The sequence below is a fragment of the Coenobita brevimanus genome, chromosome 86, assembly GCF_032717465.1.
Source record: "Coenobita brevimanus isolate Jiangsu-jjx chromosome 86, ASM3271746v2, whole genome shotgun sequence".
NCBI lineage: Eukaryota > Metazoa > Arthropoda > Malacostraca > Decapoda > Coenobitidae > Coenobita > Coenobita brevimanus.
This window is the reverse complement of record NC_137039.1, coordinates 30,978,922-31,004,152: the sequence shown is the minus strand read 5'-3', so window position 1 is coordinate 31,004,152 and position 25,231 is coordinate 30,978,922. Positions and strand designations below refer to the sequence as shown.

The window sequence follows — 25,231 nt, the reverse complement described above, 5'->3', positions numbered from 1 at the left end:
CAGTAAGGTTCATCCACTTACTAAGACACTAAATTCATCATTTGTGATATATATATATATGACTGACATGTGCTGCAGCAGTTACTGTATATTTTACTGGGTACATATACAGTAGTATTAATTACTACGTGGCTTTAAGTAACCATATTCAGTAATTATGAACTGTACTACACTCCGTAAACATCTCGACACACTACAAAAATATAATAAAGTCAAGACCTCAAAGAGACAATAATGCAGTAATCAGAGGTCATCTATCTCTGGCTTCCATCTTTATTCAGTTAACTGAAAACAAAGTTACAATTCTGTACAGTAACTACTACTGACTGTATCAGTTCATATGAGGTAGGTCCACTGCAAGACTGGGCCTTCTCCTTGGAGGGAGAGTGGTAATCAGATCAACCTTTCCCCATGCTGGCAAGCATTCATGAGGTAGGAATGTCTGTAGTACGAGTCATGTGTGTGAAAGCTGAAGTGTTGTTATTGCTAAGTTTTCATGTGTCACAGCTTGAATGTCTGATATAAACTGACATTGTGAATACTGTAATATGAAATACTAACAGCATTAACTTCAAATATCTACCAGGGACTGGGTTTGAATCCTACACTCAAGGCACATGCAGATGGTGAGCTGAACATACCACAATCAAGCCACCTTAGCTCCAAAATTGCATTACAATATTATGATGCACTTTTACATCTTCAAAAAAGAAAGAATGAAAAAAAAAATGGTACATACATACATCACAGCAACATATTATTAGTCCATATGTTTGGACTGCATCATAATCTATTAATTTTAGAATGTCAGTTTCTCGTACACCACTTTGAAAACTGACCTCACACGCACATGTATCAATACCATCAGTACAGGTGACGAGTAACCAAATGCACTTGTAGTTTCAATGATCTCACGATATTTTAACTCTTCAAAGGAGTTAAACAGAAGTGGCGTAGTACTACCATTCCTGTTGTCAAGAATGTTGATAGGAAAATTTCCAGAGTGATAGCTGAAACATCACCTAAATGACGCTGTGTTGACAGAGCTGAAAAATGAAGAATATTACAGACAGCAGATTACTGTAGTAAAGAATACCGTATTGTCATGGTAAATATACCTATCAAAGTACAGCACAAGTAAGATTAGAAAAATGTCAGTATTATTTACCGATTACATGAACAAAGAGTCTGCCATCTGTGAGGTCTTGACTTTACTGCTCCATAATCCCTTACTCATCTTAGGGTACAGATGCATGTGCCTGAAACATGTGATTGACTAAAGGAAAAGAGGCACAGGGTTCAGTCCAAGGCTCACATTCGGTTACTGAAGCCACATTAACCCTGTGCTATTTCTTCAAGTTGACCACACGTTTCACACAAAGTGTCCATGCCCTACAGGGACTTGGTTACAAATACCAGACCATCACTCCCTGACTAACATGAAATCACAGCCATTTTACCATAATGCTTCTTGGAATTTTACAAAACTAAAAATAGGGAACTCATCAACAACATCAGTGCCAAATCAGTTTCACTAATTCATAATGCATGTTACTCAGATCATGACATCTTGTTGGACCGACTGAGCCAGGAGATGTCTTTTTCATTATACAGTATTCTTCCCATCTCCTGTGGGCTTTGTTCAGCTTCAGACTGACTTTTCAAACTGCTGAGGTTAGATATTGAATAAATAAAGCCCATCATCCTCAGAGGCCTTTCTTAGGCTGAATGAACATGTCTGAAAATGGTAAGAATCCATTAAAAAAGACATCACCGGCACTCAAGGGAACAGTGATCAGCTATATCAAGTACAGTACAGTATGCCTGTATAAGGGGTGTTTGATTCTTCAAAATATATTATGTGGTCCTGAAGCCTAAGGAATCATTGCACCTATACACTCTGTGCTTAATGCATCCACTCCACAACATCAAGCTTGGTTCTAGTGTACACTGTTTAAGGTTCCAGGGGTTGGAGTCTTGGACATATTTATGATTATCTCCCACCCAAAACTTGGATTCTGATCTGTAGGAGGAACAAGAGAGACAAAGGAAACTTTTGAATTCTTCCATTTTTGATCCACCCGCAAAAGACAGATAAGTCACTTGGTAAGTTCCCTCTTAACTAAAATCTGCTGCAGAATACATCACATGGGAATATCTCTCATGACTATAATCTGTTGCAGAATGCATCACATGGGAATATCTCTCATAACTATAAACTGTTGTTGTTGAAGGAATGAGAGACATGGGAGGAGCCTCCACTCTCCTTGTCTCTCCTGAATATACAAATCCGAGTTACGAGAAACAACTGATTATAAACTTGTTGGTGAATCCTGACCCAGTTTTCTTGCAGCACTTGATAAAGAATGCTGGTACTTGGTAGGTCTTAGCTTCATCAATCTGATCAGGTATTATGTCAGTTCATTCCTTGTACCTTCAGCCAGTTTATTCACTTTTAGAGAGACTTTTTGAACTGAAGAGGTTTGATGTAGCCTTTGTTAACCCCTTCACTGCAAGAACTCGCCTCAAAGCTGAATAAAACTGTCTGAAGACAACAAGAATAATATTAAAAATACATCATCAGATTCAAGTGTTAAAACTGAGGGGTAATGTACTCTACTAGTATTACTGGATCTTATTATCTGCCTTTCTTCACTGAATGTCTGTTACCAGAGAGGGACAAATAATCTCGGTGCTTTTTGCATAATCAATGAAGAAAGTAACTATACATGAGGTAACTTACAGTTCAGTTTTAAAACAATACTATCATCAATCAAATCTGAAAACACCCAATAACAGTATCTAACATCCGTGATACAACAAAGAGGATCAGTGAAGCTATGTTATGGTAAATATCAAATACAACAAACATGATTATTCAGTGACATGAAATTGTCCTCACACACACACACACACACACACAAATCTTCTAGTTTACCATAAACTGTCCCCTGTCAGAGAAATATGCTCATTAACTTAAAAATTTGTCGGTATAGTATAGCACAACAAAGATCTTTCACCAACAGCCTGTCCTATTTACCTAAGCTCTTATGTCCTCATCATCCTGTTAACCTTTTCAGTTCAGTGACATATCATACAGTATTTATATTATATTCTTACTACCTCCAGACAATTATATTCACCCTGAGGGGTTAAATATAGTCTTAATTAACCCCTTCAGTACTGCACTCTGGCACTCTCCTTGGCTCAGAAGAACTGTCTGGAATATCAAAACAGAAAAAAAAAAAAAAAAAAGTCACTGGATTGAAGGGGTTAAAGATCTAATGTATGTCAAAGTGTGATTTTACACAACTAACATTTGATGCATTAAAATAGTTACATACTGGTGACCTACAAGCACATTGTTGTCCATACAACCAAATGTACTGTATGTGTGGTGAGAACACTGTATTGACCCCAAATAGTGATATACAGTACATATACATATATATACAGTAGAGGAATGTAATACATTCTATTGTTCCTGTTTCACACATGATCGCTCTTTTCCTCGACAATGCAGACGGTCCTCATTGGTAGTCAGGTGTGTGTTGCAGAATAAAACTTTTTCCATGTGTTTGGTACTGTGAATGGATGGGAAGCTGGAAAATCAGCTTATAGAAGCACTGGAACATTACATGATGGGGTTCCTGTTCTTAACTGTGGACTTATGGCAAAATGGAATATTTAAAAAATTGACTTAATGACTATGATCACCAAAAAATTAAATAAATAAATAACAGTTGACTCAGTACTAAAAAAGGAAACATAATGATGTGTATGTTAACTGAAAAAAAAAAAAAAAAAAAAAAAAAAAAAAAAAAAAAAATTCCAATATACACAGCAATGCATGACAGCTTCCTCTTCACTGCTCCTCCCTGGCTATTCTCTCTCCAGTTCATCCCTATACAAATTCAACTCTACACATCTTTCCAGTCCTTCATTTTTTTTTTTCTGCCTCTCTCTCCCCTTTCTACATACACACATCCTCTTGATCATCCCTTCTCCCTTTCAGCTACCTTTCTCTCTCCCCCAATTCTGTAATCCTTAAATTTCTGGGAATAACTTTATTTTACTCTGGCTCTCTAATTTTATCTATGTTCCCTTCCAAATTTAATTCTGGATCCCCCATTTTTTTCTACATCCCCCTCCCAAATTATTTTACTCAGGCTCTCCCACTTTCTCTGTGCCCCCCTCCCTTACCTGTTTCCTTTGTCTTCTTCCTTCATATTCATCTCTTGCTTCTTTTATCCCACATCATTTTCCGTTAAGTACTTTTTTCACTGTCTTCTTTCACATATTTCCCCTTACAAGTTTTTTCATTTCTCTCCCCCATGGCCTCTGCACATGATATCAACTACCTATATTTAGTCAGATGCCTCAATCCCGTGAGGGGTGGCCACAGACAAGTTAACTACTGCAATTATTAGCCCATTCAGCCAGACTGCATAATACTGATTTACTTACTGTTACCATTAGATGATTGTATTCAACCAAGAACACTCTTTTGAAACTGGAGAAGCTAGATACAACCTTCAATAACCTGTACTGAAGCTCCTGAGCTGAATACACTGTCTGGTAGAAGCTGGATTATTGTGTGAAAATATGCCATCTTCCTGATTGGGCTAACAAAGACACAACATGACAAACAGCTTTATGACTGTTGACATAATCATAACCTCTTCACAAAAGTATTTACAATTGTTAACAAAATCAGTCTCTTCACAAATACCTTAGGATTATTACAGTCGAGTTTCACCTCACTGTAAATCAACTGCTTTAACTACAGGGTTTATCCTCTTTATTGCTCATGGTACAGACTAACCTCTATCCTGTTGCTCAGACTTGCTATAGCCAAGATATCGATGCACACACGATCAAATAGCTATCTTCTCAACTTCTGTCTTCACATCTTGCAACACTGGACAAAAGTTTGAACACACTCTTCATGAACTTTTTAAGACTGTGTACTGGTATGCCAACTATTTTTATTAATATTGTAAAGCCTGAAGAGGGTCCATTGTACAACATAAGTACATTATCCATTCAGAAACATTTGCTAAAAAAAAAGGCAACACAAGCAACACACTCAATATGAAACCACTGATCACCTGAGGATGGAGAGTTTTTTTTTATCAAGTGCACGGCCATCAGCAAAAATTTACCAACACTTCTCTGCCTGCAATAGCAATGGAAGATGTTACACAGATATATTTTCCTGCGATAGCTATATAAGCCACAGAACAAGAGTACGAGATGGAAGGATACCGTTGACTGAAGCAAAAATAAAATTATGGAAAGCAGGACATCATGCTGGCACAAGACTGTCAGCAAACTTTTGATCATGGATGCTGACATCCTACAGTATATCACAGAATGCCAAAGAAGTTTCAATGACGACAGAACCAAGGGTCAGCAGCCTGCAAATTGTTCCCTCCAAGAAAAAACAAAAAGACAACAGAGAGCCAAATTCAAGATCTGGCACTTATGTAACACAGCAGAGGACAGTAAGGAGTAATAAACATAATAAATCACTTAAGAAAAGGTGTTAGGGACCTTCTTCAACCGACAGGACTACGGACCTTGAAGGCATAGGAGGTTATGTAGCATCTCTTTCTTAGTGATGTATTTTGCATATTATACCTAAATTTTCTCTTGTATGTTACAGTATTTATATAATTTTAATACAGTACCCTCGCGTCCAACACGCGTTTGTCCAGCACGATTCACGTCCAGCACGGAGAGCAAAAAATTAGTACTATTTAATATGATTTAAGTAGTGTAAAACGGGTGCGTAAGCATAACACTGACGGAGCTCCGAGAAGTGGGCGAAATCCGCCGAGTTCGCCTCTAGCACGATCACCCCTGGTCCAACACGGTCATACTGGACGTTCCCGTGACACTGACAGCCAATCAAAACTTCCGATCAAGTAGCCTCCCCCGCCCGCTATCGTGACGAGATCGTGATGTCGCCCAATGAAAAACGCTTCTGCTTTCACGTGATGTTTTGTTTAAATTTCTCCTGCCACAGCGCCACTCAGTTGCATAATTCGCATTGGACAGTGCTTTTTTCTCGCTGCATTTTCTGCCCTTGCTATTGCATTTTACCCTGCTCACGATGCCTAGGAAGCCTTCTGAGAACCCCAAGAAGTGGCGGCACCTCCCTCAGGCCACCAAGCTAGAATATATCGAGAGGCAGAAGAAAGGGGAGAGGAATTTCAAAGGATTTAAGAGGGAGGTTGGGGAGGAGCAGCAGCCATTACTCGCTAGTGACGCCAGCAGCCATCCTCCAGGGACCCAGTAGGACTACCTAGTCTCAGATATCACTTTCCATTCCCAGCAAGCCCACCAACATTATCCTAAAAGGTTAGTTATCATTCATAGTACAGTATCATTTATTATAATTACAGTAGTACCAATATATGTATAGGTATATGGTAGGTATTTAGGGTGACTTTTCCTAGGGTTGCTGACATAATTCATTTTTCCCCATAAGCTCTGTTGTTTGTCCAACACGTTTTTGGTCCAACACGGGACCCATGCATGACAATATTACCGTGTTGGACGCGAGGGTACTGTACTAATATAGTCTGAATCAGTAACATACAACAGCATAATGATGCATAACGTGCAGAATGAATCACTGTCCATGCTACAAAATCTTCAAAACCATTCAGAATATGATTCTAAGATGGGCCAAAACTGCTGTGGCTTTTCAGTAACCAACATTTCCATAGGCAGGTGTATTTGAACCATTTGAACACTTCATGGCACTGTGAACTCAAGACACAAGGCGGTCCATATATTGCACCCCACCTTGTCGTTTACTTGTCAACTTCTCATTTGTGGGGATGGCACAGTCAGTATTACATGCATCATTTTCTGCTTCCAATAACTCCCTTCATGCATTATGGTGTTTACTTTTTTTTTTTCCCACTGATTGTATGGTTGGCTTGTATTTTGCACAGTATATAATGTCTACACTTTCATCCATTGATTTCATGGCTGAACTAGTAATTTTTCCATTCATCTGTCCATCATCCAATCCTACGTTTCCCCATGAGGAGCGTAGGAGCCTGGGGCTAGGAAAGTTGGTCCTGACATTTAACATGAGTGACCAGCCTCACTTATTCCTGGGTGGCATTACATGAGCAATAAACCCCAACCACCTCTTGGATATAAACCTTCACCAGCTCAATCCAACTAGAGTGCTGTAATTACCCTCTAAACCACCAGGTGCCAAAATCTGGTTATATGGTTACCACCCAGTGTAGTACTGTAATTGGTTTCCAGGTGTACAGGAAACCATTTGGCCTGTCACCCAGTGAGGAGTCACCCACAGACAGAAGGAAGAGGAAAGATAGTAATTTTTCTTACTTTATAATCCTTTTTTTAAATTTACCGATTAAATAGTTGTCTAGTAATTTTACGGTAGCCATAACGTCTGCACTCATCACATGAAGAGAATGAACCATCCCCACAATGTACAAGATACATCCAGGTGAGTCAAGGAGGCCCAATGCACAATATATAAACAACTCTGTATGATGCAAGCTTTAGCCCCTTGACCATAGTGACATATCTTTCATTTAAATCACACAATCAGATGATGTTATTCAACCTTATCATTGACAGAGTTTATTAATGTTATATCTTACCCTTCCAGTCTGAAGTCTCAAGGTGAATAAAAGTGTCTACTGACAGAGGAAAAAAAAAATCACAGCTTCAAGGGGTTAAAATATTATCTAGTAATAATCACTGCAACTTTAAGCCACTAATAACTTCCAGTTATCTCATGATCCAGAGTTTCTGGCACACCCTAGTCTGTTGGAAGGCAAACTGAATCCAGGGGTATTTATTTATTTTTTTTTCCAAAACAGCTCACCTCAGCAGAAACAAATGTACACCCCAACAAATTATGAGGTCTGAATGCTTGTCAACACTGGGTGGGCTTCTGGACAAAAACTTCTCTTGGCTTCCACATGCCTTTCTGCCAGGGTGGGGTAGAAATTATGGCTTACAATATATTTCTTGCTAACCAGACCTATGCAACCTAAAAAAACATAAAGTGTTCTCACTTCTCATTATCATTTAGTGTGGTCACGTCATCTCTGAAGAACAGTCCCATTCTTCATCAGTGGTCATGTCATCTCTGAATAACAATCCTATTCTGCATCACCAGAGCATGCAGCGCTTACAGTTAATCCTTGCTTAAAAAAAAAAAAGAAAAAAAAAAAAGAAAAAAAAAAAAAAGAAAAAAAAAAGGTAGTTTCTGGGATGATCTCAGCAATTAACCACATGAACCCAAGTAACCCTTTTTCTAGTTTACTCTTGTTGTTACGTGACAGTTTTATTCACTTTAGGAAAGACTTTTTGTACTGAAGGGGTTTATTATTGCTCTGCCTAACTCCTCCAGTTTGAAAAGTCTAACCTATTATGAATGTCAAGGAATAGCAAGAAAAAAATGGAAAGACTCTTTGGGCCCTTTAGAAACCAGAAAATTATCAAAATTAGTATATACCCAGATGTTTCAAGGAAAAAAATATAAAAATAATTTCAATCATTCCCTTTAAAAAATATACAATTGTACCATAGTCTGCCTAATGTACTGACATAACGGTAACATTCATGCAATTGGGGGTACGTTTGCTAAATAAATTATCCTCATTTTAACATATGGTGCCTGTTTACCAACACTCATGCCTCAGTTATCAAATTACCTTATCACTTTCTTCTTAAGCTTGCACACCAATGATATACTATATAAAGCCATGCCAAACTAAACGATCATATGCCAAAATAAAGGAACCATGTCATAACATAGGAAATAATACCGTTACCTAGAAAGGGTTAGTGGTCCATTTCACATCCTACTTTTTGACCTTTAGTATGTAGAATCAGAGGTGACAATGCTTCATTATATACAAATACATGTATATCACATCAAAAGCATTATCATGCTGAACACAGTAGGCTATTAGCTGTGATTTTAAAGGAGCCAATCCTGGAATAATGGAATGCTGGAATGAAAGAAGTCTTGCTGTATTGCAATAATTAGAGGACTTGCTGCAGTCGCTGAAGACTCTGGGTAAGATGCTGGGCTCCAACTCTTCACTCCGGTAACATCACACAATGAACAAATTTGGTGGCGTTACCAGAGATAATCTTCCAACAGCCCCTTGAGTACTACAAAAGGCTGTTACAAATAAGTGTTACAAGAAGTCCTTGTAACCAAGTTTCTCAAGGCTCTTGCGCTGAATGTCATTCACCTCCTCCTCAGTGAACGGGTTGATGGAGAAGTACGTGAAGGCAACGAGGGTGACAATAACAATGATGATCAGCATGGTGTTGAGCAGGTGACGTTCCCAATCAGCCTGGTGCAGTGTGCGCAATTGTGTGATGTGTTGCTGCATCACTGATGCTTGGTTCTGTAATAAAGGAGACACATAATATGGAATTAGGCAAGGTTAGGCCACATAAAACTGGGTTAGTCATGTTAGGTTACTGGTAGGTCAGGTTAAGCTAGGTTAGTTTATGTTACGCCATGTTATGCTATGTCAGGTCAAGTATTCAGTTTGGTTAAAATACAAATGAACACTCCCCACCACACTGCATCAAGCTCTCCTGTCACAATATCATCAAGTCACCGTAACTCCCTCAAACTCACTTGTCGCAACCTGCATCCTACAGCTTCTGAGTACAGACAGACCCTGAGATTCAATACACCTGTATGTGATACCCTAGATTAGCAATGATGGTAGAAATACCACCCTACCGCGCCTAACGATAGCCAAACCCCGGTTTAACCCATCACGTCCAGGGGTTGTTTTCACCACCCAAACCACCAGCAGGTGTTTTTCTTAAAAACTGCCATTATTTAAACCATAATTTCTCAGCTAAAACTATAATATTATAGTATAATCTAATAATATAATGCTATAATCATAATAATACAATAATAATGATACTACAAAACACTGGATCATGTAAACATGCCACCTGGACGTCCCCAGGTCGTCGTGTATACTCGCCACCCGGACGGGATGGGTTAACGATGGGTTTTATTTTATTTATTTTTTTACCAATTTTGGTGATAGTTTAGACATAAATTTTGTTTAGGATTATTTGTAAACTGTTTTTCGGCTTAGATTAATGTATTTTAGCCATAGGTAGAGTGAACATTGGCATTTTGGGGTACAGTTCATTAAGTTTGATTTTTACGTGTTAAATCTACCCCGAGATACGATACCCCGCCTAGGAATGGGTTTTTACTTAACCAATTCCATCGTTAAACTGGGGTATGCCTGTACTGCATGGCCCCCATGAGCTGGCCCAGACCTTACACGCCACAAACCATCACTCAGCGATGTGCATAACATCAGAAAATGTGTCAACTTTCTCCCCTGCCCTTATTTACAACTGTATTGTAATGAAAGTGCTACATGTTAAAAATGAATAAATGATCTTCCTAATGAATGGAAAGAAAATTACCATATTTAACATCCAATTTCTCACAGATACATATACTGTACATTTCATCAATGCCTGCTGAGAGAAAATTGTAGAGCATTTATTCATGATTATTTTTTAAAAAATGACACTTCTAGCTCTATTAGAAAGATTTTTATGATGTACGGAGCACAAATATCTTACAGTCTTTGACCACACCTGGCCGCACTAGCAGCAGCTGGTTCAACATCGTAAAATGTTTCCAATCATTTAATTCCTCTACCCTGGCGCAGGAACCCTTGTGTGTGGGTGTGTGGAGACAGCTGATCGACACTCCACGTGGCCCGGACCTGCACTGCATTCACAGTCCAGGTAGGGACGCAACCAAAAATCATGGCAAAAAAATACCACAACCTATATGGTTGGATGGAACCCATGTCGAAAAACTGAGAATGGTTGGATTTCACTTGGATGCAACCTGCGTCAAAAAAGTGTGACCGGTTGGATTTTTTACCGAACCCTTGTGTATGAGAGGGTTAACTTAACAGATTTTTGTTCTTTTACAGCCTACTTTCCATAGTTCAGAGGCAGAATAACACAAAACTATGACTCATTCAATACAGTACATGGCCTAAATACCATATACAGTACAATCAATAAAAAATTTTCAATCCCCACACAGGCACTTCAGCAGAGTACCTATATACTGTAATCTCACTGCTACCAGATAAGTTTGGTAAGATACAAATGAACATTCCCCACCACACTACATTAAGCTCTCCTGTCACAATGTCATCACGTCAAACTTAAGAGAAGATTTTTGTCTTTTACAGATTAATTCCCATAGTTCAAGGACAGAATAAGACAAAACTATGGCCGTGGATCTTTTCCATACAATTTCCTCATGACCAGCACCATAGTCTGGTAAGAGGATACATCAAGCTCTCACCTGTGCCTTTTCTGAGTCATCAAACCCAAACACCCAGTTACAGAGTCTTTGGCAGCATGACAAGGGTCTGGTCGTGTGTGAGACTTTGGCAGGGAGTTCACAGGATTCCGCCAGTGCTTTCTCTTCCTCTGTGAGGGAAGGGATCCATGGTTAGCTTGTTTTCTTTTTAGCACTGCAAAATTATGTGTGAATGACAGCATGATCATTTTCACTTAAGGACACTTCTGTTTTTCTATCCTACCAGGTAGGGATGCAACCAAAAATCATGGCAAAAAAATACCACAACCTATATGGTTGGATGGAACCCATGTCGAAAAACTGAGAATGGTTGGATTTCACTTGGATGCAACCTGCAGGTTGGAAGTCAGTGTTTACGACTCTCTCTCTCTCTCTCTTTTAATCTGTGCAAAATGATGTGTGAATGACTATGTGGTTCATTTCAACTTTGTGAGCTTTTTTTTCTTATCTGAAAAGATCACTCAACCCTTACAGCTCAGTTGATAGCCAAGTGTAGTCAAACTGGAGGGTCAGCTTAACAAATAATCACAGAGACTAATTTGGACCTTATGTCTAGGACTTGTATTTTCATCAGGTAAGGAAGCTCTCTAACACCTCTTCCTGATGGATTAATTTTGCTGATTACCCTTTAGTATCCTCTCTTTGCCACTTAAATCATTCAATACTACCACACTCAGCAAAATTGATATTAACTAGCTGTATCCAAAAATAAATAATTTAGGAAGAGCTTCCTATGAGAATGTACACCTAAAACTCGTAAAATTTCATGCAACCTTGACTTAGTACCATATCAAAGTTTTGAAAGCAGCCTAGTTCTAATGAGTAAAAACAAACCGATTATTCAATATACAGTGCTGCAGTTCGTCCATCTTAACTTGGCAGCCTTTCCTTCTCTTGCTGCCTATTTCCCACAGTTTGGTGGTAGAATAAAGACAGTACAATGGCTCTTCACCCTTTCCATACCATTTCTCTGTGACTATCATCACTGTGTTAATCTCTTGTTACAGCTCAGTAATCAAAACAGAAAGAAGGTAATTTTAAGCAGTCAAACTGAACGAGTATAGTACCTAGGAAGTGGAGGTCAGTGAGAGTTTGCTTCTTGGAATCCTGGTCATCAGGTCGCTCTCCCTGGTCATACCGCGTGAAGAATGTTGTTCGGATTAACTGTGGAGGGAGAGTTCAACAGTCAGATTCTACAAAATTGGTAACTGGAGACTGAGACATTAAGAGCATGACTGCTGAATGATTATAGCTATAGCACATTCAATCTAACAAAGTTCTTTTCAGCTCTGCTAATGGCCAATTGTGAACACAGTAATTGGTTGATTTCATTCCAGTCTTATAACTAAGGCCCATCAACTTTCATACAATTACTGGTATAATTTAGCACTTGAGATGTGAGAGTAGCCCAGTTGTCAAACAAACCAACTATAGTAACTTGTGATCATACAGCAATTACACAGCTTTTCTTTCACACCTGCTTTAACAACTAAATGACTACAGTAATCCCTCGATTATCTGCAGTAACAGAGCCAAAGCTATGTCTAGGTAGTGAATCTGTCTAGATAATGGACTTCTCCCCCTGCCCCCTTTGTATGTACCCTGACTTTGAAAGCCATTGTAAAAGGCCAGTACAGAACATTGTGCGACACTTATTCTTGGTGTTTTACAATACTCTATCTGGTCAAGTCGACCTATAAACCACAGCCGATCACTTATCATGGTCAAGTAGACCCATCAACCACAGAGAAGCAATCACCACTGCAGGGCCATACCCTGCAGTGACATGAAAAAAACACCCTGGCTGGGCGAAAATGTTCGCGCTGTCATAATTCCACCTGGACACAGGCATTTTGTCCAGATAGAGGCATAGAACTTTTAGACCAGATAATGAGGGTAATTGAGAGAGTTCTAGAAGGTATGCTTACAGAAAGAGTGAATATTGATGAGATACAGTTTGGGTTTATGCCAGGCAAAGAGACTACTGATGCCATTTTCATTGTTTGACAGTTTCAGGAAAAATATATAGGAAAGAGAAGGAAATAGTACTTTGTTTTTGTTGATTTGGAGAAGGCCTTTGATAGAGTACCTAGAGAGTTGGTGAAGTGGGCATTGAGAAGGTTTGGGATCAGGGAATGGCTGGTTAAGGTCATTATGGCCAGGTATGGGTGAATGGAGATTTGAGTGATGAGTTATCTGTGAATGCTGCAGTGCACCAGGGGTCAGTTCTGCACCTCTAGTTGTTTTTCATGGTACTCAAAGCCCTCTCATGTGACTTCAGCAATGGACTCCCGTGGGATTTTTTTTTTTTTTTTTTTTTTTAATGCAAGGAAGAAGGAACCAAAGGCCAGGAGCCCACAAACCGTTCCTTCAAAAAAAAAAAAAAAAAAAAAAAAAAAAAAAAAAAAACTACAGAGAGCCAAATTTAAAATCCATTCATTTCAGGGTGCCTGGAAACGCTGCATTTGGAAGACTGGAGATCATTGGAAGTAGGAAATACAGGCAGAGGGAGACGATTCCAAAGCTGACCTGTTGCATAAATGAAGGACTAGGGGTAACAGTTAACTCTTGCATTAGAGAGTTGGACAGAAAAGGCATGAGAGTTTGTTGCTAGATGAGTGCTACATGCCTGTCATAGAGGTGGAGGGATGCAAGCAAACAGTTCAGAGGAGCAGTGACCACTGAAGCTGCAATAAAAAAGAGATAAAGATGCAACAGTGCAGCGAAGAGACAGAGGTTGAAGGGAGCCAGTATGAAGAAGAGAGATAACGTTCTTGCTGTGGCTATATGATAAACATTTGATGCATGAGAATGATATATACATTTTCTGGTGTGTAAAATCAAGATCTTTCATTCTATAATACCAAAAGTAAAGCTGGTGCAATTTTTTTTTTCTCTCCCTATATGCAAGGGTTGCCAGTGTCAGTTTTTGACGATCTTTGACAGGCTATAGCTCAGTAAGCAGTTGGTCTAGAATGCTCTGGATTGTGGCATAAGGTGTGTAAAATCAAGCTCTAAGCCTTTGGCATAAAAGTTTTTACTTCTGGAAGAATTGAAAAATCGGCACCAAATACAGGTTATTAGGGAAGTTCGGTCAATTGAACTGCGTATCCTAGGGGTTAATGAAGGCTGTATCTACTCCTGCCAGTATGAAATGCCTCTCTAAAGCTAATTAAAATGCCTTTGTGATGGTATAATAACAATAAAAAAATATATCATCACAGTCAAGGGGGCTAATCCTGCAGCCATTGGGGTCTGTGAGCTGAATAATCCATCTGGCATACGGTAACTCAGATAAAATACGGCATGTCATCAGAACAAAAATTTGTTTCATTGTAAAATGAGTAGTTGTTGAATGTTGCCTACTGAACATTATTTTTTGCATTTAAATAAAGAGTAAAGTCTATCTCTCTATATACCTAGGTTGCTTCCCCCAAGGAAAGGGAGGTAGCCAAGACAGGACAACACACTCCCCATTTGCTCATCCATTCAAACACATTCATTCGCATCTTAGCCCCAAGGGGAGAACGGACAGATCCTCACCGCACCACACCGCACAAGGGTCAACTGCGCAATGCAATCAGTGACATCCGCAGCAGGGCCTGACAGCAGAGCTGGTTTACCTCTGCCACATCATAACAGACCCATCCCCTTACCCGCACCTGACCTGCCTAGCTGATCCGACCAAATGCGGGAGAATATCCCCTCAGGGCTGCGTCATCACTTATTCATTCACAATTTCTCTCCATTTATTTCTGTCACGCACAGCCACTCTTCCTTGCTCAACAGACATCCCTCTCGCATCCAGTGCTCTCTTCACACTGTCCATCCATCCTATTAATGGTCTTCCTCTCAGCCTTACACCTCTCACATCAGATCTAGTTATCTTTTTCACCAATCGCTCATTATCCATTCTCTCCATATGCCCAAACCATCGCAACACCCTCTGCTCAACTCTACCAGCCATCTCCCGAACAACTCCAGTTCTCCTTCGCACTTCATCATTTCGCACTCGATCCATACGCGTCACTCCACACATACTCCTCAGACACCTCATCTCCATTACATTCAAACTTTTCCTCTCTGCTACACCCATATTCCATGTTTCAGCCCCATATAATGCAGTCGGTACCACAACACCCTCATACAACCTTCTCTTTACATCCATTCTAAGCGAACAACATTTAAACACTTTTTTCATTCCTCCCAGCACCTTTCCTACTTCATTTATTCTAAAAGTACTGCACAGAAATCAGCCTATTAATGTTCTACTGTTACCTTTAAATATGATTTACCATGTTCCCCAATTTACAATACCAGAGGTGTCTACGAGCAGCCAAAAACTGAGGTACTAACCCTCCATGACTCAGGTGGAGCAGTAACCATGGTGACGATAAATGCCACAGTCGCCGTCAACCAGAAGAGGAATGTGGCAAAATACATGTAGTGGAACTGTGGGAAGGAAAACTGATATTAAAATAACTCACATCAAATGAAATGATGCCATACTTTCTCTTAAGGAATGCCCATACTGAGGCTGGCCTTGGTACAAATGATGTTTTCAATGGACTGGAAGTTACACCAAATGCCAAAATCAATTAATTGTATCCGAATAGCTACTGGAAGCTGTTAAAAAGAAACTTCAACGGTGTAGCCTAATAATATTTGTTGCAATGTAAGAGTCGCAGCTTGAACTTTGAATCTATTGTATTTCAACTGCACAAACATCAATCTGCCAGTGAGCAAGGGTTTTCTCATTTGTTACAGGGTTCAATCATTTGGTAAGTTATATTTCTTATTAAAAAAGCATATCAATTAAAAAAATAAAATCTGATATACAGTACCAAGGATTTACAGTGCTTTTTCCACCCTCTCCTCATTTAAACACTCTTTAACTCCCACCCTATTCCCCCAAAAGAGGACAATTAGCCTGCAGTCTGACAGATTCATGTCCAAATTGAATCTGAGGCCATGAGAACAAGAACAAGAACAACAACTTCTCACCTTCTGGAGTAAAAGTGGGCGCGTGTCAAGTTCATGACACGCTGGCTCCCCATAGTAGAAGTCCAGAGTCATGCGAACAAGGCCCGTCACACACCCAACTACCAGACCCCAGAACGCTCCCTGTTGCCAAACAATAAGAACATTCAGGATTAATGCCTGTAGACTGCACAGGGGTCATTCAGATACAAAATCAATTTTTACAGTCACAATCTTCCCCTAGAATACAACTCATTCTCACCAGTTCATTCATCAGCTCATACACACTGGCTTATTTATCAATTCATTCTCACTGGTTCAATCATCAACTCATTAGAATCAGTTTGTTTATCAGCTCATACTAACTGGTTCATTCATCAACTCATACTCACTAGTTCATTCATCAACCCATACTCACCAGTTCATTCATCAACTCATTTTCATCAGTTCATTCATCAACTCATACTCACTGGTTCATTCATCAACTCATACTCACCAGTTCATTCACCAATTCATACTCACCAGTTCATTCATCAATGCATATTCACTGGCTCATTCATCACCTCATACTCACCAGTTGATTCATCAACTCATACTCACCAGTTCATTCATCAGCTCATACTCACCAGTTCATTCATCAATTCATACTCACCAGTTCATTCATCAACTTATACACACTGGTTCATTCATCAATTCATACTCACTGGTTCATTCATCCGCTTCCAAGTGATGGCCAAACAGTATATTGCAGCAATGGGTGGGGCCAGGTAGGCAGCGATGGCTTGGATATAAATGTAGAGCTGCCCACCCTGGGTTCGCTCGATGATCGGGATCCACACGATGGAAAACACAACTAAAATTACGATGAAGAGCCTAGAAGCACAATTGGGAGGCTTAAGGTCAATAAAGATTTTAGACAATTGTTTCTTTTATGATATAGTACAGATAGAAAGGATGTGACCAGGGTGGCACCAGGCTCATCTGAATGTGAACCCAGTAGACTACAGGTTAAAGCTGGCCTTCTCCTGCCCAGTGGTCTCCACAAATGGGGGGGGGGGGACCAAGGTGAAGTCAAGCCCAAATCTGAGGTCCCCACTGCTGTTGAGTGTGCATACAAAATCACTCTGACATTTCACATGGGTGGCTCACCGGAGAAACCATGGGTATGACAGAGAGGGCCCAAGCCCTCTCAAGCCCCTCCACATATACACAGCAGCTCCTGCAATCCATCCTACTCCTTTCGGGGAATGGGGAAGAAGCTGCAGGACACCTGTATAACTAGACAGTGGAGCCACCTTGTCATACTGGTGCCAGAACAGGGAGGGAGGTGGAATGGATAGAAGTGAGTGAGTCTGCAGGTGGAATAAGGCATGGAAGGCAAACATAGCTTGCTATGATAGAGGAATGAATGAGAAAGTGATGCACAGAAACTGAGGATGCAAAAGAAATTATATGATAAAGACAGAAATAGATGGCTGTCTGTATAGGGATATTCTTGATAAAGGTTCAACCTCTTTTTTAACTGACAATCAAAAGTGTGCCTCTATCCCACTGACATCTGTGAAGCTTGAATGGTGAGTGAAGTTTGAATGTTATGCAAATGGAAGACTGGCTGATTTAGTTGTGAATCCTGTTGCCAATTATGCTTGTACCATTCTTTCTCTTTCCTTGTGTTTTGGAGTACTGGTAAGTCTCGTCTTAGACAGGGAAAAAGAAGTCATGATGATGATGATGATGATGATGATGACAGAATATTCTGAAGCTGGGGTCCTTCATGACCTAACACAAATAGAGCTACTCTGAACTTAATTAATCCATAACTCATTCTGCTTAGGGAAACCCTTTTTAGATGAGTAAGTTTCACTGAATAAAGTATGTGCAACTTGAATTACTAATGCCACCAATTACATATTAACTATAATTTTACCCCCCAAATTGTGCTTACCTAAACAGAAAGAGTAGCCAGTGTGATTTACCTTTCTAAGTACAGTCGAGTCTCTTTTATCCGAAATTCTTTTAACTGTAATATGCCATTACCCATAAGTTTCACTAAGCATTCTCATTTCGATTAACCGCCAAAATCTGAAATCTATATGAAAATTCAAACAGCGGTCTTGTTTCGCGCCACTAGAGTTAGTTTACGGTTGCTTCGCTAGTCACTAAAGCGAGCATTGGTTGCGCCAGCCCCCATCCGCCACCTCAGAAGATTTGGATGACGTGGGAGATGATGTGAATGATGTGGAAATGATTGAATAAGGAAACAGAAAATATGAAAAACAATCAGGATTAAGACTTTTTGTTCGAATTGCTTACAGTGAATTACGTAATTGTTTTGGTGAATGTTTATTTGAGTGAAGATTTATTTAAGTTGGCAGTTTCTATTACAGTTACAAAAGTGCAGTTACATACGTAGTTACTACAGTGTATTAAGTGTTTTGGTGATGGTTGAGTGGCTTTTGGGGTGCTGGTGGTGGTGGTGGGCTAGACGTTGCCAGAAATGGGTGATGGGTGAGTACAATACTGTTCCCTTGTATCCTACATATTATTACAGTATCTTTTTTCTGAAATAATCGATTAAACGAAACTTTGAAAGTCCCATGATTTTTGGATGAAAGAGACTCCACTGTACAGTAATTGCAGTCACTGAAACCATAACCAGTGAGATGCTAATCCATGTTTGCAGTGAAACTGATTCCGGCCAGATGTCTGCCATGCCACAATGATGCACATATAAACTTTACTAACAATGGTGTAGATAATTTCTCATTCATAGTCAGTGTACCATATTCAGAGCTGTTTGTTATATTCTGGTTACTACCTGCTCTAGGAAAACTCCTATTTCTGAATGAGATATGAACAGGACTAATTGAATGAGATATGAACAGGACTAGGGGAGCACCTCACCTGGCCACCAGCAGCTGTTCCCTTGTGGAGGCTCTCGGTCGGCACATGGACCAGATATCCATAGAGAACAAGGTTGACGCTGAATTGAATATGGAGGTCAGATCACTCATCAGTGCCGACAACATGACAGACAGCATGACCCCCCTGGCCCCACTGGGCAGAAACTCCAGCACCAGCTTGGGGTAGGCTGAGTTGGTGCATGAGATACGGGAGCCACAAAAGCGGTAACATTCTTCAGGGTCCACACAGCCTACTTCATCAGGGTACAACACTCGCGATATCATACCTGTACCAGAGGGGGTGGCAAAGAAATACAGTAATGAGAGGGAGGGATGCAGGAGGAAAAGAGGAAAGGGGGAGATGGAAACTGAAAGAGAGGGGTGGGAGACAGATCATGAGAGACAGGGATGGAAGGTGGAGAGAAAAGAACAGATTCTGAAAGAGGGAAGAATGGCAGAGATATTCTGTAATGAGAATTAGTCATGGAGGAAAAAGGAGAGAGAGAAGAGAGAGACTGAAAGAAAGGGCATTCATACCTGCCAGAGCATTTTTTATTTATTTATTTATTTTTTTTCTGGGCACAGACATGACATTCTGTTACCTAAGGCCCAACAGCCCTACAGCATGTCTCACACCTTAACATCGCTACTACTGGACTAATACCCACCCTCCATATGATTATATGCTTGGACTGCCTCATTCTGGACTGGTGTAATGGTAGGGAGAGTGTTTTTTTATGACATGTTGGTGGGCTGAGGATAATCTGTAAAGTCTGCTTCAACAAAATTCTGATCATACTGCTCCCTGCTCCAGTCTGGGACTGAACTAACATCCTTTCAGACAACAGACTACTCTAACTACCTGACCATCACCTCCAGGGTACAGAAAGAAAGAAGAGGAGGACTGACTAAGTGAAAAGAAGGGATTAGCAAAAAAAGAGAAAGGTGAAGAAGTCCATCTACTTCTCACTTTAGCAAAGAAGCTAGCCTCTGCTCCCCCATCCAGAGTCAACTTGTCCCCTTGGTAACAAAATTCCTTTGCAAATTCCATGTGACTGTTTCCCCAATTAACAATTTCCATTCCCTACATGCCACAAACTGAAACTTTCTCACATCCTGCAGACTACTTATAACACCATGGCATCATTTGTTGATTCACCTACTACAGGTTGTAGACATTTAGAATTCCTCCAAACTCCCTTTTCACACAAAGCACAAGGACATACACGTCATTGCACAACATTACTTCCCTCACACCTAATGACTATGACCTTTTGTTTTGCCAGTACAGTATTAGCACTCAGTCCCATTGCTTCCATCCAATCCCTTCCTCTCCTCTACACTTTCAGCAATCAAAATTAAATCATTATCCGGACCTCCTTTCCCACTCCAGGGAGGGGTGAGGAGTAGTAGCGTCCAGACAGCCAAAGTTTGGCCAGTTCAATGGGCCATGTTTCCATCCACTTATCATTCAAGCCCAGGGACCCCTGGCTCCATCTGATAAACCAACAAGTTTCACCACGAACCGCAGCTTCACATGTACCTACTGTATCCGAAAGAGTCAATCCAACGCTCTCACGTTAAAAAGGGGTTACAAATCCCTGATCATGCACTTCTCCGCACAAAATTCATCCACCCTGCTTGATCTCTTGTCAGTCCCTTAGCCTCACCAACTTCCATATCTCTCTTCCACACACACTCATCCACTATATCTCTCCACAACTTCTTGGCCTACCTCGCCTCCTCCCTCCTTGAAATTCACTCAGATATACCTTTTTCACCACTCTATTGTCATTCATTCTCTCCACATGACCATACCATCTCAGTACACTCTCTCTGATTCTGGTGTCCACAGATTTCCTCACTCCGCATCTTTCACGAATCACATTACAGTACACCTTATCCTATCCACTCTCTGTACTCCACATACATTCCTCAACAGTCGCATCTCCACTGCTCTCACTCCTGACTTTTCATTTTCATGCCACACCACAGTTTCTCACCCGTATGTTAAAGTTGGCACTAACACTCCTTCATGTAAGCCTCGTGCAACTGCAGCACTCAATCCTCTGTTTATCAAGGCCTTCATAGCACCAGCTACTTTCCTTCCCTGTGTCACTCTACTTCCCACTTCTTTTGCACATTTTCCTCTCTTCTCTGTCACTGTACCCAGGTAGTTGAATTCTCTCACCAATTCCAGTCTCTCTCCATTCACAGTAACATTACACTGGGAGTCACCTTCTCTCGCAATAACCATCATTTTACTCTTTTCTGCATTTACTCTCAAGGCACGATGCTCACAGACATCTACAAAATTCTGCACTAGTCTACCCAGCTCTTGTCCAGTATTTGCAAGTGAGTACTGCATCACAGCATACACCAAATTTGAGATATTCCAACCATCACCATTCATTACCAATGCCATCCCTCTCTCCATTACTTATGTTTTCACTACTCTCATCCCCCATCAATACAGTATATATATTGAACAACCATGGGGACATCGCACAACCTTGTCACATGCACACACTGATCATGAACCATTCACTTAGATGCCCATTTACCCTTGCACATGCTTCACTACCATCATAAAAACTCTTAATGGCACCTAGCAGCTTCCCATCTACACCATACATGCTCAAAACCTTCCACAATCCATCTCTGTCTACTTTGTCATATGCTTTTTTCAGATCTGTGAATGCCATAAACACCTTATAGTCCTTCTCACAAGCCTTCTCCACTATCTTTCTCACTGCAAAGATTTGATCAACACATCCTCTGCCATTCCTAGAGCCACCTTGTTCATCGCTCACTAGGCTTTCAGATATCTCTCCTATTTTCACTATAATAATTCCTCCATATTAATTTAATCATCAATTAAATCATCAAAATATAACAGCTCCTATAGTAGTCCACTTTTACGCTCTCTAGGCACTACTTCCACTGCCAAGTTGAACAGCAGTGAACTCAGCACTGAACAATTCACAGCATTACTGACCAAGGATTCCTTGTTTGACTTTTCACTCACTCTCACAGATACAGCTGCCCGTTTGTACTCATAAGTTTGACAATTAAGATCCACTTATCAACACATCAACAAATAACTTTCTCATGTACTATTTTACTACCACCCTCAGGACTCCACTGCATATCTCCAAATTTTAAAAATTTTACCGTGCCCTTGCACATCACATGCATTTTAGGTTCACAAATTCAAATCCCATGGTAGGGTTCAATAATGACCATCATTTTCCTCTTATGGGTAATCCTCTACTTCTCATATTAACAGTGACCTATGTAAAAGATTGCATGTAAAAATACTTTTTGGTAAGTACAGTACTGTAAAGGGGTATGTACATTTTCATGCAATCCCATGCAAATGACTGCTTGTACTGTACAGATTGTAAGACTGCTCGTGACAAAATATTACCTGTATTTCAGCAATATAACAGTAAACTAGTAAAAATTAAAGCGAAGAAGAAAGACAACAGCAAAAGCACCTACGTGAGACACAGAAATGATCTGCTCAAGTGGATGATCGGTAGATTCTGAGGCTTGAGGTGGGTTACGTACTGTACTGTAATACACACACACACACAGTTCTGAACACAAACTGTACTGTAATACACACACATACACACCGCACTGTACAATCACTTTCACTTATAAGTACCACAAAGGGAGATGTGTTGGAGACCTTATGTTATGCTTCAATCTTTGCTCACATATCATGTCCATCATGTCAGAGCAACACTGTTACACTGGTTGAACCATAGCAGACTTGAGACGTAAACAAATACTGCACACTGGTGCAACATAACTCCCAACACACACACCACCACAGTATTTATAAGATAGGGCAATTATATTGATGTACAGAGCGTCTGGCAATAGACAGACAGATATTAGAGGAAAGAAATCATGAAGAAACAGACAAACGGACTGGGTGAAGGAATACCACTATGATAAATTTGAGGGGAAAAATAATGACGACTGGAAACTCATAAGCATGCTAAAGTAATCTTTATGCAATAATAAGAGTATGGCATTAGTTGTGAGAAGGAAGAAAGATTTGGAGCAGGAAGTATAAGGCACCAGAGTAGCCAAGTGGAGGCAACAGAACTGGCTCTTATACCAGAATGTCTAGGGGGTAATTTTAGGAATGGAGGGGGGGGGGGAAGAAAGTGTAAGTCTTCTGACAACACAAACAAAATCTGGTAGTCAAAGAGATGAGATAATAAGAGGCCATTTGTTTCTCTTATTTCTGTATTGTTTCTTCTTACTGTCTCCATTATCCTCCTCTTCGTTATCATGGCTTTAGCACTTACACGGTGCTGGGGAGGGACATTTTCATGTGGTGGCACCAGTTCAACCAGGTGGTTCCACTGCTTGGTTATACACCTGTCCCTCTATTCTATCCCTATCCCCAGGAGGACTGCAGAAGAGGAAATTCACCCTGCAGTTCACTGGGTTCATGTTCACATGAGTCTTTGGTTGCAACTACTCTAACTACAACTACTACTACTAGCACTTATACATTCCATATTTGTATTCTTTTCTTTAACCATCTCTCTGTTATTATGACTGTATCTTAGGAATAACTGTACACTGTTGTCCTTCCTTTAACCTTCTCAAGATTAGAGGAGTTGTCCTTGGCTACCTTATCAAATATGACAAACAAACCAATCCGTCATAATTCAGCTCTTAGGAGAGGATTGTTTATCAACAGAAATTCCCTCACGACTGAATCACTTGCAATTGCCTCTGTTCTTCTTACAAGTCAGAATTGTGTTTTGTATGCCTGTCGATTCTTTTGAACTAACAATGGCCATGTATGGGAAGGAAAAAAAAAAGTGGGGAGCGGTGGGAGCATAATAGCCCACCACCATTCCCCCCCCCCCAATAAGTTATGTTACTACATTTGGTAAGGAGTTTTGCAAACTGTATATACATATTACATGGAAAATCTGTAACGCATGTGATGTTATGTGAAGAGTTAGGCAAATACATAAAGATATGAATGAATGTTGTGATCTTGATGTGGATGTGTTTGAAAGCATCTGGAGAAGTACCTTGTGACAGTTTGGTCATGTGGAAAGAGTGGAGAATGAGAGTATATGTGGTGTAAGGGGGAAGGAAAGAGGGAGACTGAGAATTAGACAAAAGAACAGGGTTGAGAGGGATATGAGTGAGAGAGGGTGTCAGTTGGAGAGTTACTAGATGGCAGAAGACAGAATGACATTTGAGGCAGTTCTTCTGTGGCCACCTCTTCCAGGATCATCATGTCTGGCCATAGACAGACAGATCGACGTATAGATAGACAGACAAACACAGAATGATAGATAAAGCATCCATGGAAAAGTTTGAAAGGAATGAGTGTGGGGAGGGGGTTGGTAATAGCCAATACCCTCTTTAGACACAAAATGATCCACAGGTATATGTGGCGAGTGATGAGAAGGGTGGGTGGTGAACTGAACGACCGGAAGGCAATGACTGATTATGTGTGTGTGAATGACAGAATGAAAAGGTGTGTAATGGTTGCAAGAGCATACAGAGGTTGGGCGAGTGGAGTTTCTGACCACCATGTGGGGGTGGTGAAAATCAAGGTTCAAATGCAATGGAGGAACAGAAGAAGGGAAGTACAGGAGGAAGTAGTCCATACAAGGAGGGTGGAAAGGTTGCAAGAGGATGGAAAAAAGGCAGAATATAAGAGAGAAGTGGAGGAGTGATTGGGTAAATATAATCTGGAGCAGATGGGATGTGCAAGATATTCACAGGAAGGATGTGTGCTGCATGTGAGGTGGTGTGTGCGGTGAAGAGAAGACAAAAAGGGGTGCAAGGAACAGCATGGTGGAATGAAGAGGTGAGACAAGCTGTGGTGCAAAAGAAGAAAGAATATAGTGAGTGGATAGGATGCAGAGGTGTGGAGGAA

General features: G+C 40.4%; 1 protein-coding gene across 1 annotated transcript in view; it reads right to left on the bottom strand.

Annotated features, from left to right (window-relative positions):
- Positions 1 to 9,212: 9,212 nt before the first annotated feature.
- The window catches only part of LOC145410649 (sodium/mannose cotransporter SLC5A10-like), a 57,141-nt gene continuing 41,122 nt past the window's right edge, over positions 9,213 to 25,231 (bottom strand). Inside the window, exons 9-15 of the mRNA XM_080280763.1 lie at positions 19,301 to 19,586; positions 17,101 to 17,269; positions 16,421 to 16,540; positions 15,773 to 15,868; positions 12,484 to 12,580; positions 11,399 to 11,514; positions 9,213 to 9,428 (exon numbers count right to left, since the gene is read on the bottom strand). Of these exons, the coding sequence (XP_080136889.1) occupies positions 9,213 to 9,428; positions 11,399 to 11,514; positions 12,484 to 12,580; positions 15,773 to 15,868; positions 16,421 to 16,540; positions 17,101 to 17,269; positions 19,301 to 19,586 (1,100 nt within the window). The remainder of the gene's footprint in view (positions 9,429 to 11,398; positions 11,515 to 12,483; positions 12,581 to 15,772; positions 15,869 to 16,420; positions 16,541 to 17,100; positions 17,270 to 19,300; positions 19,587 to 25,231) is intronic.